General features: G+C 43.0%; 1 protein-coding gene across 1 annotated transcript; it reads left to right on the top strand.

Annotated features, from left to right (window-relative positions):
- The first annotated feature begins 3025 nt into the window (after positions 1-3025).
- On the top strand, positions 3026-15749 carry LOC140707651 (placenta-specific gene 8 protein). The gene is made up of 5 exons (XM_073002020.2): positions 3026-3291; positions 10097-10214; positions 11183-11307; positions 14043-14151; positions 15585-15749. The coding sequence occupies exons 2-4, from the start codon at positions 10115-10117 to the stop codon at positions 14145-14147; spliced, it is 330 nt and encodes a 109-aa protein (XP_072858121.2). The 5' UTR covers positions 3026-3291; positions 10097-10114; the 3' UTR covers positions 14148-14151; positions 15585-15749.
- The last annotated feature ends 1017 nt before the right edge of the window (positions 15750-16766 follow it).

The following is a 16766-nucleotide window of genomic DNA, read 5'->3' as shown; positions in this document are numbered from 1 at the left end:
ACATTGAAACCAGCAGGGAATAATAGAAAACCATGCTTTCCCAGTTACACCGGAGACAGGGTCACTGTTACATGCTGAATGGCTCAAATGCCTTCTTTGACCTGGTCAACACGTTATCACCTTCATAAGGTCAGTTCCTTCTGGAACAATAGTGTCGTGAATCACTCCCGTCAAGGTCCAGTCCGAAGGTCAAGAGACATCCAAAAAGGTTTCACGAAGCAGTCCACATACAATAGCATCCAAAAACAACAGTTGCTTCCTACATGGATTTAGCACAGGAGCCAAACTTATATGGGGCCGTGGTGATTAGTCATCGCTTCCTGGTTGATTCCCTTTAGCACTTACAAGCCTGGTCTCAGCTAAGCCCTCAACGTGAACCACCACGAATAGGTCTGTAAGTCCAAGATGCAACATGCACGTTTCTCTCTATGCTCATGGCCCCCACTAAGTGGGCGACATAGCATCGTTTATAAATGTGTTTGTGCCGCAAATTCCCCACCCAGTAGCCCTCTCACCTTAAGGATGGAGACTAAGTGGTGGATGAGCAGAAAAGAGAAAATGTTTAATCAAAAAAGAGGAAACAAGAGGATGGATAATGTCTAGGTATAGAAACACATCTTGAAATGAGAGTTATGATTTAAATAGAAAGACAGTGTATCTCAATAAGGAGAAGAAGCCATCTCTATGTGCTTGTTGAGTCTTCTGCCCAGGTAGTTCTGTTAATGGACAATTTCATGAGACCTCCCTTCTTTTTTCTTCATTGTCATTAAACAGCCCTTCCAGGTAGAGAAAACCTTCAAAAGCAGAGCTGTTCCTTGGCAGACCTTCAAATACCTTCAAAAAACAGAGAAGAAGACTGAATCTCTGATAGCCCTTCAAACAGAGACCTGGGTCCTGCAGAGCATAATACCTTGCTACCTTGTCCAAAGGTAATAATGAATGAGGGCCTGAGAAATTCATTTGGTCTCTTGCTGTGTTTTTAAAAACAACGTTCTGATATTTCTTGCCAAATTTGATGGAAAGGACATTTCAAAACTGAGATGTGAGAAAATGTAACAGTGACAGACTCAGCCATTCAGGCACAGAGTTTTAACAGCTCAATCTTTAAAAGTTTACAGTACAATACTTTTGAATATCTGTATGTTTATCGATGTCTGTGTGATCAGATGGGATGACTTGCTCCTTTTTCCCATGAGCGCATGACAGACATGCTGTTACGAACCAGCCTGCCCTTGATCAATAGCTACCTGCACCTTTTTTGTGTTCCTGTCGGGGGCTACTGTTTGGGTTTTTGTGGGAGGTTATGTAGGACTGCTCAGTCTAAATAGGGCCCCTCGAGATGTGGTGTGGCCAATCTTTGTATGGATTAAATACCTCGAAGCAATCCATTTAGCATGATCTAGATCAATGGTTGTGATCCTTGGGTCTCCAGATGTCCTTGGACTGAAGCTCTCAGAAGCCTCCGCTACAGAAGACAGCTGTGCTGGCCAAGATTTCTGGGAATTTTTGTCCAAGAATATCTGGGGACCCAAGGTTGGGAAGCACTGGTATCTGGAGTGATTGGGACCAGATTGCATGTGCACAGGAGAATGAACGTGTCCTTTTGTGGGCTTTGAGTAGATAGGTTACAATATTATTATGGACTCTCTTTTCACCACCTTGCTTCACTTCTTCTTTTCTACTTTCACCATAAAGAAATGCCAATAACGGCCACTCTTGTAGTCTTTTGGCATAAGCAAGAAAAACTGAGTTTTTCTCCTTTCTGTTCATGTTAGACCTCTGAGATAATTCTTCCCTACATCTGAAGGAGTGCATGACTGACGTGTAAGTGAAGCCTCGTGGCGCAGTGGTTAAAACGCTGCACTGCAGCTAAAACTGTGCTCACGACCTGGGGTTCAAATCCCAGGTAGCCGGCTCAAGGTTGACTCAGCCTTCCATCCTTCCGAGGTCGGTAAAATGAGTACCCAGCTTGCTGGGGGGGCAATGTGTAGCCTGAATAATTAAAATTGTAAACCGCCCGGAGAGTGCTTGTAGCGCTATGGGGCGGTATATAAGTCCAATAAATAAATAAATAAATAAATAAATAAATAAATAAGTACTTCTAAACTCTCTATTTAAGGTCTACCACCTTCCCAAAATTGATTGTGATGCATAGCTCTCACTATTCCAGGTCATAGCCATTGGTTTCCCCCATTCCCTGTTTATTTAGGAATTTGACTCAACTCCAGGAGGCAGTGGAGGACGGGAGGGCCTGGCGTGCTCTGGTTCATGGGGTCACGAGGAGTCGGACACGACTTAACGACTAAACAACAACAACAACAACAATATCTACTGATCTGGAATATTTCTGTGAAGATTCTCAGTCATCCAGGTGAAGTTATCTGGAAGTTGAGTCATGGCAACCAGACTTCTTGCTTATTAGGTTGAAACGTTTCGCTACTCATCCGAGTAGCTACTGATCTGGAAAATCACACCTCTCTGCATCAACCCCAGAACAAATCGGTTCACACCACCTCCAAAACAGCTCACAGTGGGTCAGTCCTGATCTGTATAAATCTGTTGAGCTTGCAAGGCAGCATTCATGACAGGTAGCGTTTCCACATGTGAAGATCTTCCTGGCCTAGAGAAATGTACAAGAAATGTTCAGATTTGGATATGGTTGGGAGGTAGGTACTTGGGTAACTTTAGTTTTCTCAAAGCCAGGAAGATCTTCACCTGTGGAAATGCCGCCTGTCACAGAGAGATGCAGGCACAACAGTTCTGCAAAGAGAAAGGGAGAAGTGGGCAAAGAGAGTCCTAAGATTGCAGGAAAATCTGTCACTCCCTGCTTACTGTCATTGAGTTTGCTAGAATTATTTTTCAGTAAGTGTGCATAAGATTGCCCCCCTTCTCCTTTTTCTGTGACTCTAGTATGAAGTCATACCCCAGTAAACTGGGATCATCTGACATCTCCATGCAACACCCACCTCTTTCCTGTTTCATACGAAACTCATAAGCAATAAATAAGCAACTTTCCTTTCTCCATGACAAACAGCGGAGTTACTGAGTTGTGTAATAACAGAGTTGTACTAAAAGTCCTCTTTTATATCTTTCCGGAATTGCTTATACAGTACAGTTAAAAGGGGGCAGTTATCAGCTCAAATGATTTTGACCTCAACTTCCTTCTTCATAACCGGCCAGATGCTATCCCTGAAACCTACAAAGGTTGGCTCATTCAGTACGTTACTGCTGTAGTCGCTCTTGACATCGCCCGAGAGTCATCTCTTCGTTCTGTACTACGCCAAGCGCTTGGTAAGCAACATGTATCTGTACAATTCATTATTTAATGTTGCAAGGCAGTCGTATGTAAAGAATTAAAAAGTACTTTAGAGTTTGTAAATCACGAGGGAAAGGAACCTATAGCTGATGGCAAAGAAATAATAAATATTAATTTTAGAAATTTGGAAGGCAAAAGTGGAATCCATTAACAGTTGTGGTTTCAACAGTGCAATAATGCACACACAGGTACATGAAACCTTAAAATCAGGAGATTTTAGTCCTCAATTTTTAAGAGCTGGGTTTATGATTTTATTTTTATAAAGATTTTCGAGCTGCTGTTGATTTTGCCTGCTTTGGCTTGATTTTATATGGCTTTTAAAGGTTTTAATGCCGTGTTTTATGTCTTTTTTATGTTTTATTTTATATGGTTTTAATTTAATTTTTTATATTTTATTTTATATGGTTTTGTTTTATATGGTTTTTGTGAAACCACTCTGAACGTTTCAGCTATTGGGCATATGGAAATAAACAATTAAATTTCCTGATCACTAGTGATATATATTTTGGAAGTTAGTTACAAGTGAATTTATATTTACTTGATTTTCTTACTATTTTCTTAGAAGAGGGTTCCATGTTAGTCTGTGCTAATGTATCAGGCAATAACAAAATTTAAAAAAAATTAAAAAACTGTTATGGCATCTTACTTACTTACTTACTTACTTACTTACTTACTTACTTACTTACTTACTTACTTACTTACTTACTTACTTACTTACTTACTTACTTACTTACTTACTTACTTACTTACTTAAAGACTAACTACTATATCTTAAGGTGAGCTTCTATGGATCAAGTCCAGTTCTTCAAACTTTAACATGAGATTACATGGTAAATGTTTATACATTTATACATAGCCATGAAATAAAGAGCAAGGGGTTAGTTTGTAGTTATAAGGTGCAAATTGTGTGAGTCAATGTGGTCTTTCACAATTCTAGTTGTGTAAATTGGGCTTCTGCTAAATTTGGAGAATGGGTTGGGAGGAAAAGGGGAAGACAGGGAAAAAACTAAGGACTACCCAAAACTCTGAAAGAAAATACCCATTTACATGGGTGTGGGAAGGTTAAATGGACAAGATAAATCAATGGATAGAATTCAAGCACATACCCTATTAAACTCAACTCACATCTCAGCCACATCCCACTCCATTGCTTTAACTCCAACCCATTCTCCAAACTGTATTCCAAAGATAATTTGTCACATGAGGTAAAATCAAATTACTTTAGCAGAACCATTTTCTGGGGCAGACTTTCAGGTCTGGGAAATTATATTTGCAAATGAAGAACATGTTTAGCTGCTGAAGATCAGGAAAAACAACAACAAATTGATCTGAACGCTCCAAGAGGTGAAAAAACTCCTCATGTGACCATCATACACGATGAAGATTTAATTTCTTCAATAATTCGTGATCTCTAACACATAGTTTTGACACTAAGACTGAATTGTTACTAACAGGATAGTGTATATACATATTGGAATATGTTATGGCTACATGGGAGAGGTCACTGATATCTACCAGTCAGCACTTGGCGTTTTGCTGCAGGACTAGGTCGTATGTGGGTCAACTTCAATTCCCATCATCCCAAAACATAGCCTGCAGTGAGGGATGATAGGAATTGCAGTTCAGCAGTATCATAAGACCTCACATTTTCCATCCCTCTTTTCTCATCAAGAGAGATAATGATCCGTGAACCGACACTAGGATTAAGTCTACATTACCTGCAGTAGTAATTTTCTGAGTGCTTTAACTACAATGGTTGTGTTCAGTGGAATTCATCAATTTCTAGTTGGGTGCAGTACGTAGAATTCTCTGCCAGAGAACCCTAGCTCTGTAGTTTGGTTGAGCGCACTAAAGCTCTCCAGTAAAAAAAATGGCATCATCCTTGCTATTTAGAAAGTCTCAGTGCTTCCGCCCTGTGAGCCTTGGCTCCACTATGCCACTGGTTATATTACTCAGATTTGTGTTCTTTGTGATGGTCTTCGGTTTCTTCCTTTCCCTTTGCTTCTCACCCTCTTGGATCTCAAGCTCTAGGAAGGGGTTGTGATTTTTTCATGCATGGCGGCAGATAGAAGCTTACTCCTGCTCTGGCTGCTTAGTACGAATATGTCCAAATTCAGGAGGATTCCCTTTTGCCCCATCCACTTCCCTTTGGCCCAACCATTTGTCCTTACTACCACCACCCCAGGTCTGGCACGTGGCCCTCAAGAGACTTCCCAGATTAGAATTTGGCCCCTGAGGTAAATCAAATCCTTCCACAAGCAGGCAATGATCTTCCTTTTCTGTCAGGCTTTTCTTTAATGACTGACTGTGTAGAAGTCCATCAAATATAAAGTCCATTATATTTTGTTGCTTTTAATTTTTTTTTTTTGTAATTCTTTTACCTCACATTTTAAATATAATGTTAATCATTCTTCTTCAAATTTTGAATGATTTACGTTTTTTTGCTTTTAAAATTGTATTTTTAGTTATGGAAGACACCTCAGGTCCTTTTTAGCAGAAAGGTGGGGTAAAATATTTTTTAAAAAATATATAAAACAAATAAAAACTAATAAATACCCCACCCTTGTCCTAAATGAAGATGGGAAAGGGATGTTAGTGAGATCAGCATTAGCTGAAAGCAACTTGACAGCTCGTGGCAAGGAGCGGCAGTCACGCAGACTGGGGCAGGTGGACCTTCCCCTCTCGTTATATCCGAGAGCAAAAGCACAATTGGCTTTATTTATAACTACTTTTTTTACAGGCTATAAAACAAATCAACCTTTAGCACTTGCAGACCAAAGGGGTACAGCCTTGTTTGTACAACAGCCTACATGTTCCGGATCTGTGGCCATAAAATCATTGAATTCTCAGTTACATGAGAAATGAAACTCACGTTGAGGATGACAGGGTTCAACCCCAGCCCTGTGAGGAAGAAGCCCAAGACCCAAGACGAGGGTGGCTAAACTCCCCATACCCCAGGGACCTCAACCAAGGGGGAAAGAGAACAGGCTACTGATATACAGTGGGGCTGGGTAAGCCACTCCTGTTGCAGCACCTTCTGGCTAGCGTTAGCATAGCATAGGCATCCTTCAGTCTCGAGAGACTATGGTAACATGCTCTGAATCGAGGAGTGTCCTCTCCAGAGCATGAAGCCCGGGTAAGGTAATATGGAGGATAGGCTGTTACCCAAGCAGCAGATCCCCCCTCTCCACATTGCTGAAATGGTCCAATGGAAAGGCAAGAGCCAATACAACTGGTTCCAGCAATGTCGCAGGAGTTGGCAGAACGACACATGCTGCCTTCGGGACTCCAGCTCCGGATTTTGCCTCGAGGTTAACTCCTGAAGCCTTTTCCATGAGTGGATATAGCCACAAGGCAGTGGAGGTTTGAAATTGGAGTTTTCCTTCTCCTAGATGGGCTGCCTTCCATGGCTGACGAGCCCCACCTACCCGGCCTGCTCTTTAATAGTGCAAAAGTATGATCTGATCCTTAAAACTTTCCTGACTACCCGGCTTATGCAATTCTCATTGGCTTTCCTATTTACCATATTAAGGCCAGATACAAAATTTGAGAATTTCGCGCGCCGTTAGGTGCGCGGTCCTAGAACACACTCTTTTAAAGCAGGAAGTCCCACCCCTAGGCCCCACCCCCAGGCCATGTGCTCAGGAGATAAAAAGAAATCCCAGGAAAAAAAACTCAGCAAGGCATCCATGCAAACAGACCTGGCCTTCGCCCTCAGCCCAGCTTCCTAGGGAAAAGGGTCCTGGGTCCTGGAACACACTCTTTTAAAGCAGGAAGTCCCACCCCTGGCTAGCGTATGTGAAGCCATTACCACTTTCTCCTGAAGGGAACCAGGAAGTTGGTGTTAGGCTCTCTAAAAAACAAAAAGCATTGGGTCAGGTTTGGAGAGACCAGTTGGAAGACTGCTCTTTGGAAGAACCCTACAGGTTGCTATGCTATGGTCATTGCTACGCTACATGGGGGATTCCATGCTGTGGTCAAAAAAATCCACATCTACCTGAAGCCTTCCCATTCTTGCAGCGTCTGCCAGAGCTTACACTCTACTGAGAACATGGACATTTTACTTTTTCTGATTCCAGCTCCTACAAATACCTCAGCGGCATGCCTGATAGTGGCTTTTCCATCTTTGTAGATGGGGTTGACTGCTTTGTCTCATTGGATAATCACCTGACGCTTAAAAATTCAGGCTTCAAAAGTGGGTAGGCAGCGTTACAATCCTAAGAACTCGCTGGGAATTTCAGTATCATGCCAGTAGAAACTTACTAGGGTTTCCAAGGTTTGTTTCATGGGGAACTTGATGTTCAAATAATGAAGCCGAAGAGATTTTTCTCTTGATGAGGTCAGCTTTTTGTTTGTTCTAATTCATATCGGTGTTTTATTATGCTGTTTTTAATTGGTATGATTGATTTCACTGGTTTATTCGCCGCTTTGTACTTTGCCTTGCAATTCATCTGGACGAAGGGTGGTTCAGGAATACTTGAAGTAAATATTAACCCTGGCTTGATGAACACTGCTACAGCTGCATTTCGAAGTATCCAGCTACTCTTCATAGCAAAAGAGCAAGGCTTGTTTGAGAAGGTAGCAATAATGCTTGCAATGGCTTCCATGCCATGGCTTGGGAATGTAGATCTGCTCTGTAAATTGAACTGAATGGAGAACCTCTTGCACTCATGGGAGTTTCATGTATCCTTAGAGGTTCTTCAAATATTCACTTTTTATGTCCTTAAGGACAAAGTTAGCATGTCCTTGCAAGCAATGGCCCCTTTAGACGGAAAAGGCATATGTTTTCCTAGGACGACCTTGCATCATTCCAAATGTCGCATATTAGCATGCTGTTGGTTTGCAGTTGGCCACAGAAAGGCAAACATGGACTTCATTTGCAAATCTGACTGCTGAGGTACAGGAGATGAAAGAAATATGGGCCTGCAGGGAACACATTGTAATAACAGGAAATGTGCATTCTAAGAAAGGCCAAAATGGAGATCCTCCCATGGTTCACTTATATGTTATGGTCATCTAGGTAGGCATCCTTCAATCTTGAGAGACTATGGTAATGTGAATAGAGGTCTTGGAACAGCATCTAGTGTGGCTGAGAAGGCCAATACGAGAGTGACAATCCCTTTCACACTGAAGAAAAGCCTGTCCGGCTCCCTGATTTTGCTGGGTTCAGGACTGCCTCTTGGCCTTGGCCTGCTGAACAAGTGTCTTTTCAAATTGGGAGAGGCCGTGATGCATCGCCTTCCTCCAGGCTGAACGCTCAGATGTCAGGGTTTCTCATCTATTGAGGTCCATTCCTAAGGCCTTCAGATCCTGCTTGCAGATATGCTTGTATCACAGCTGTGGTTTCCCTCTGGGGCAATTTCCCTGTACTAATTCTCCATACAGGAGATCTTTTGGAATCCGACCATCAGCCATTCTCACGACATGCCCAAGCCAACGTAGGCATCGCTCTTTCAGTAATGTATACATGCTAAAAATTCCAGCTTGTTCTAGGACTACTCTATTTGGAACTTTGTCCTGCCAGGTGAAACCAAAAATGTATCAGAGGCAACATGTATGGAACATATTCAGCTTCCTCTCCTGCTGTGCAAAAAGGGTCCAGGACTCACTGCAGTACAGGAGTGTGCTCAGGACACAGGCTCTATAGACCTGGATCTTGGTATATGTCGTCAGCTTCTTATTGAGCCATACTCTCTTTGTGAGTCTAGAGAACGTGGTAGCTGCTTTGCCAATGCATTTATCCAGCTCGACATCTAGGGAGAGAGTGTCAGAGATTGTTGAGCCAAGGTACAACCTCCAATTCTTGTGTGGAGATAATAATAGAGGGAGGTGAGTGCACGCCCTGGCCCATGACTTGTGCTTTCTTCAGGCTGGTTGTTAATCCAAAATCTTAGCAGTCCTTGCTAAAACGATTGATAAGTTGTTGGAGGTCTTTGGCAGAATGGGCAACAGCTGCATTATCAGCAAAGAGGAAGTCCCACATGATTTCAGCTGGACTTTGGTCTTCACTCTCAATCGAGAACAATTAAAGAGCTTTCCATCTGATTTAGTCCAGAGATGGACACCTTCTGTTCCAAAAGCGTGCTTCAGCATGACAGCAAAGAAAAATCCCAAACAGGGTTGGGCAAGCAGCTTCCCGACAATGCCGGGAAGAGAGATGCCACGGTAGTTATTGCAGTCGCCCGTCTCCTTTGTTCATATACAGTGTGACAATGTTTGCGTCCTTCATGTCCTGTGGTACTCCACCTTCCCTCCGGCAAAGACAAAAGATTTCGTACAGTTTGATGGTGATGATCTCTTTACAGCACTTCAGCAGGGATGTTATCCTTCCCAAGTGCCTTGCCGGAGGTGAGGGAATCCAAGGCCGCTTTTATTTCTGTTAAAGTTGGTTCATTGTCCAACTTTCCCAATACAGGCAGGCACTCGATGTTATTTAATGACTCTTCTGTTACTAATGGTTCCCATGGTTCATTTGCATGCAAGGGTCATGGATACATGAAACACTCCTCTGAGCCTGGTCTGGCTACAGCTGTCAAGTCTGCATCTTGTAACAAACCTCGTTGTGATAAACCTCCAGACAGATCCTAACTCAGGGATGAGGAATATGTGGTCTTACGGGCTTTTTGGACTGCAACTCCTATCATCCCTATGCAACATAACAACAAGTTGTAGTCCAGCAACAAGAAGAAGACCAAATGCATCAGAAAGATATCACTTGGATTGTGTTACCTTAATGTCAGGGGTCCTAACGTTTAAAACATCTCCTTACTTTTACTTCAGACAGCAGCCCCTGTAATCATGAGTCATCCTGTGATCATGAACCAGCCACAGATTGTGACTGTACAGAGATCCGACTGGCAGACGGGTTTATTTGACTGCTGTGACGACTGTGGAGTGTGTGAGTATCGGTGCAAATATTTGATTGTGGGACTGTCATAGGCTAGTAAGAAGAGATGTGGACTTTATACCTTTCTATACCAGAAACTTTTGATGACAGGAAAAACATTTCTTTGGAATTTTTATTATGAATGTTTACTAAGGGAAGGACTCCTCGATGCACGCCCCCAGCAGTCCTTCTTTTTCAAAAGCTACAGACCAGATTCTGGGGCTGGAAAAATCTGGAAGCAGGCCAGGACAAAGACAGCAACTTATAGATGTCTGTCTTCTGCCTTTGGTACTGCTGAGTTGATGATTACTATCATGCAAAAAGCTGCCAAGGCTCTTAGACCTCGACTGGTGTATCCTCTGTGGCTTTCTGGAATCTTAAAGAAAAAAGTTCTAAACACATCTTTGCATCTGACAGCAATGAAGTGTAGAAATTCTGCCTTGCTAACCTGAAACATCGCTTGGGATGAGTTGGTCCAACTAGGAGAAAGACAGGAAGCGGAGGGCAAATAGGTTGTCATGATGGAGAGAGATAATGATCAAGTTGCTGTCCCCCATAACACTTGGTATGAGAATTTGTGTTCATGGTGAGCCTTATAAATTAAACTCTTAACTGTTTAACTAGGACATTTGCTATCCTGAGATGATGTGATAGTGAATAGGTGACCACGATCTTGGATGGCTTTTAAAAAGAACTAGAAAAAAAATTATGCAGAAAACGGCTATCCATGGCTACCACTCATGGTATGTATAGGACCCCTAGCAACGGTGACAGTACAACTCTGTCCACCAGTTACTGAGAAACCCAAGCATTAGAACATGGTTGCATTTAGACTATCCATATGCATATGACTTGCCTTTGCAGGAACACAACAGTGGGCTAGAGAAGTTGATGCTAGCAAGATTTCATTTTGAGTTCAATCCTTGTATCAATTCTATGCTCTTGAGAAACTTTTGATGCTCTGCTCTGGTTCGATCTAGGCCTCTGTGGGATATTTTGTCCCCTGTGTCTGGGATGCCAGATTGCTTCAGATATGGATGAATGTTGCTTCTTTGGGTCAAGTATGGCCATGAGATCTGTCTACCGCACAAAATATGGAATCCCGGTAAGTATGTCACAGACATGTACTTCCCTTCCCTCTGTTGTCTCCTGAATACATGAACACAAGAGGTGCCTTATGTGCCTGCCCTTTTATTACTGGCTGAATTTATGTAGTGGTGAATTTGGAAATATTTGCCACAGGAGGTCTTTGTAAATCTAACGGCTCTTGATTGCCCATTCAAGACTAAACCACTCTCCAATGCATGGCATTGCAACAGAGATGGCTTGCAACAATGTTCCTGTGGAAATCCATTTTACATTGAGGTACTGAGAAGCTTGCAGCCCAGCTCATAGGGAAGCCAGGTTGGGGGCATGGTGTGTGTTGGGTGGTGTCATAGTTCCATCTACTCAGAAAGTCCCAGAGCTTCAACCCCACAAGGCCTGGTTCCACTACACCATTATCTGTCTGTGGAAGGATTTGTGAAACTCCAAATATCTTCTGCTCTTAAGGAAACAAATTGGTCTTAAATACAGGTACTGATCTGAAAATGCAGGTGAGCAAGCTCTATACTGTACCAAGGGGGGAAAAAAACCAAATGATTCCCCCTTTGTCAATACTAAACAAAATAGAATGAGTTGTTTAAAAAGCAGCAGTTTTGAGCAGAGACGTGAGTTGAAGGTGTTCTCTTTGGAAAGTCTTCAGGAAGTTGCCTTCCTGGAAAAGTGGATGATGCGTTGAGGGTAGTGGTACCAGATCTTTGGAAGAAGAGATCCTGAAGCTGAGGCTCCAATACTTTGGCCATCTCATGAGAAGACTCCCTGGAAAAGACCCTGATGTTGGGAAAGTCTGAAGGCAAGAGGAAAAGGGGACGACCGAGGATGAGATGGTTGGACACTGTTGTCGAAGCGACCAACATGAATTTGACCCAACTCCGGGAGGAAGTGGAAGACAGGAGGGCCTGGCATGCTCTGGTCCATGGGGTCACGAAGAGTGGCTTAACAACTAAACAACTAAACAACAACAAAGTATTATCTTGGACCACCAGCTGAAGAGGGATATCGCAGGGGTAGCCAATAGTAGAGAATAAGGAGAAAATTTGATTTTCTGCCTGTTGGGTGGCTTTAAAGCTTGCCCAACCAGCCTGCCACAAGGGGGAGTGAGGAGTCCCCCAGCTCTGTCTTACCTTATTACAGTACTAGATTAGATGGTTCCTTTCGGCTCCTGAACTCAGATTCCTCTGGTACCCTTTTCCACCATCAGTTGGCCCAGAAACATTTTTAACTTATCTCCCAATCTATGACATTGGAATCTATGACATCGAAAATATATTTTTCTTGTGACCTAGGCTAGGTTCATTTTGATCTTGAAATTTTAAAGCAGTGTTTTCCAACCTCTTTTGCCTCACAATCTCCTTTTATAATAGCCAAAGTACCTGTGACCTCTGCCACATTGGCATAAAAAGGCATTTTCATGGGGTAAAGAAAACACATTAAAAATAAAAAAATTCAGAATATAATTCTAATGTAATGTTTAATGTGATGGTTGTACTTGCATCCGGGCAGCCAGCTTCAAAATTCGCAACTGAGTGTTAAAGCCATCCTGCCCGAAAGAGTCCCTTAACAGGCTCAAGGTGGGACAGGGAGCAAGAGTGGGTTAAAACTGGTTTTTAGAAGAGCCTCGTGGCACCGTGGTTAAACTGCTGTGCTGCAGCCAAAACTCTGCTCACAACCTGGGGTTCAATCCCAGGTAGCAGCTGGTTCAAGGTTCACTCAGCCTTCCATCCTTCTGAGGTTGGTAAAATGAGTACCCAGCTTGGGTGAGGAATGTGCAACCTGCCTAATTAACTTGTACATCACCCAGAGACAGCTGTAAGTGCTATGGGGTGGCATATAAGCAGCATGCTTTGTTTTTTAAACTGAGGGAGGGCGGGTTTTTCTTCAGGAAGGGAACCATCACCCTTTTCATCCTCCCTTCAGCTGGTGGCCCAGCTGCTGCCTCCTGCTCAGACATCCATCCTCTCTAATGTGGAGGCAACGTGGCTGAAGTGAGGAGGAGAGGATGAAATTCCTTCCATGGTGGCAGCAGCCTTTTCCTTCATCGCCGTTTCTTCTCCTCCCCCTCCAGCCTATCTCAGGCTCCTCGCCTCTCAACCCCCTTGAGAGCTGACCTGGCCCACAGGGGCTATGGCTGTGTCCCCCCCTCCTGCTCCTCCCTGTCCTGGTCCCCTATCTCAGCCAGCCAGCCAGCTGAGCCAAGGAGGAGTTGCCACTACTGGACAAGGAGAACACACAGCCAGGGGTATCCGAACACCCAGGACCCTTGCAGTGGAAAGCCAAGAGAGCTTGGCTTGGGGGAAGGAAGGAAGGTGCAGAAGGGGGCTGGGGAGGTGGGTGGGCAATTTGACCCCCTGAGAAAATACTTTGTGACCCCTTTGGGATCATAACTCCCAGGTTGGGAACCCATGTCATAGAGCAGTGGTCCCCAACCTTGGGCCTCCAGATGTTCTTGGACTACAACCCCCAGAAGCTTTCACCACCACCTCTGCTGGCCAAGATTTCTGGGAGCTGAAGTCCAAGAACATCTGTCCATAGAGAATGGGATGCTGATAACCTGACAAGCATAGCTGAAGGTACATTTCCTTTCTCCATCAGTTGAGAGGCATTTCGAGTTTCAGAACCACATCACATTCCCTTTCCTTGAGTTTCCTTATGAATTTGCATTTATTCTCTCCCCCACTCCTTTTCTTTATGCTTCCCAAATAACAACAGTGGTGTGAAATGTTTTTTTCTGTCTAATAGGGATCCCTCTTGGGAGATTTCTGTGCTGTCATGTGCTGCTTTCTTTGTGCCACTTGCCAGCTGAAGAGAGACATCAACAAAAGAAGGGATATGGGGATGTTCTAAGAAGGTGGGTTTCATGCAGTCTTAACCATCCAATGGGCTGTGCAAGGAACTAGTGAAGAATCGCAGTATGTGAGGCAGTGACCACAGCTTCCCCCATTTCAACATCAAGGCCCTGAAGTGCAGCATCTAAAAAGATAAAAGCCACTTCACAATTTCCATCCCTTTTGAAAACCGAGCCAGAGGTGGTCGAAGTGGATAGAATGTTGGACGGAGACCCAGAAGCACAAACCTATGCTTAGCCCTAGCACATCACTGTGGGAGTCCTTGAATTTCTCTACAAGAAGGGCTCTGCTGGGTAGCTGACCCTCATTGAGCTCATGACAGCTATGAGAAACCTTTGCTTCTAGTGTGGTCAGTGGTGAGAGTTTAAAATGCAGGAAAGGTCAGCGTTTCCTCATCCCTGCTAGACCTAAGCTAGCAAACATTACATTTCTGTAACATCTATGGCCATGCAGACATGGGGATTCTGGGAAATATATTCTCAAAAAAATAACATTTCCAAGTTGTGAGTGAACTCTGGATGAGATGTAGTGTTTACAAACTCACATACACCTCTACATGAAATCTCACAAAGAGAAGTCTTTAGACAGCAGCCATTTTGTGTGGAGGGAGTGTGGGAGAGTTTGTAGCCTTTTATGGCCATGCTCAAAGCTCCCTCCTTCCCAGGCCTCTTTCCCTTCAATAATAAACCACAGATGGCTGAATGGCTCAGTGGTTTAGGTTGGGAGTTCGATTCTTCACTGTGCCTCCTTTGGAAAAAGCCAGCCTGTGTGGCCTTGCCTTGGGCAAACTGCAGAGTCCCAAGGTGGCCCGTAGAAGAAGGACATGACAAACCACTTCTGAGTACTCTTCACTTAGAAAATCCTGAAAAGAGTCATCATAATTCAGAATTACTTGACGGCAAACAACAACAACAACAATAATTGAAACATCATGCCTCCGGAAGAAACACACTTCAGTAGTCCCCGTAGATATTGTTCGGGAACAATATCAAGAAATTTCACACAGTACTACCTGTATAAGCATTTGCAAATCACACCACAATCCGAGCTACAAAAAACTGCAATATTAGGAACAGCCTACATACTGTGTCAATATTACATACTTAGGTTTTTTGTTAAAACTTGTTTCTGTTACTGTATATAATACCAGTCAATGTTTTTATAATTTGACTGTGCCTGGAGTTTTTGAACAATAACAACAATAATACATTTACTAGTGCACATGTTAGCTCTTTCAATGACATCCCCTGGATTCTCAGGGCTATGAGGTATTCTGGGAAATGTAGTCCAAAAAAGTAATATCCACGAGCTTGGTCTTATTTACATTTGTATTCTAGTGCAAGACATTTCTGCAGCAAACAAATGAACATTAGCCAAAGAAGTACTAGATACACATGATCTATTCTGAATGTTTGCTCTCTCTTGTCTTTCACAGGTATTCAGCCACCTGGCCTGTATCCTGAAATCTCTATTTGCATCATCGAGCCAACCGTTCTTTGAATAAGTTCCTACATATGTTCTCTGCAAGTTGAAACATCAAGTCTTATTCCAAGGAAAACAGTGTATTTTTTTTTAAAAAAAATAAACATTTCTGTATATACATATGTAATTTCCTTAATGAAATGTTGTTTAAAATTAATTCCAAAGTAACCTTGCACTGCTTTGCTCATTTGTAACATTTTTTGAAATGGAGATGTCGCTGTATGCTTCACAAACAGATCTGTCCAAAGCAAAAACCATAACTGATCTATTGGGGAGTCATTGCAGACACACTTGGTCTCTCATGAAGCTGCTTCTTTCTCTAATTCTTATAGCAGGTATGAGAGAGCCCAGGTAAATCTAGAGCTGTGTGCCGTAATGTGTTCTCCAATTTCTCAGAAGTTTTGCTTCTTCCCAGAGCAGGAATTAGCAATTTTGTCATCTAGGACATGTGACATAAATTGTTGATTGTATCCAAATCAACATTTTCTTTCCAGATATATGCATGTATATGATCCACAAAGTCCATATATATGCATATATCACAGTGCTCATATTGACTGTACTGTATATCATATATGCAATATGGTCTCAAGTGCCTCTTCTTTCTCAGAATCCAACTTAAACATCAGGCATTTCTTGCTCTGCATAAGACAAAAGCCTTTGTTTCCACGACCTTGAACATCGCTTTCCTTGCAAATTCTCTGGAAAAGACAATAATCCATAAAAAGTTGAAGGCAGCAGGAACAGGAGACCACCAAATTTAAGGCTGATCGGCTCCCAAAAGGAACCACAGCCTTGAATTTATAAGAGCTGAGTGGGGTTGTTAAGGACAGGACATTTGGAGATCACTCATTCATCAGGTGGCCACAAATCAAAGGCAACTTGACACCATGCAACAACAACAAAAGTATTATGACCAGGGATGGGAACTGTGAGTCACACGGCTCGCTGTTGAGTCTGACTTAAGTTGCACTGGCAACTTGACTCCGACTCAACTCAGAGGTTTTTTGGGGGGACTCTTGACTCAAACTCATTCATCCAAGTTGTGTTGTCGAGTCCCTATGGGCCTTTCTACTTGCTGCCACCACCGCCCATTGCCACCATCTTCAGAGGTAGCAGGCCTGGGTCTGCTGCC

This window comes from Pogona vitticeps, chromosome 5 (genome assembly GCF_051106095.1).
Source record: "Pogona vitticeps strain Pit_001003342236 chromosome 5, PviZW2.1, whole genome shotgun sequence".
In the NCBI taxonomy this organism is placed as follows: domain Eukaryota; kingdom Metazoa; phylum Chordata; class Lepidosauria; order Squamata; family Agamidae; genus Pogona; species Pogona vitticeps.
This window is presented reverse-complemented; position numbering and strand designations above follow the sequence as displayed.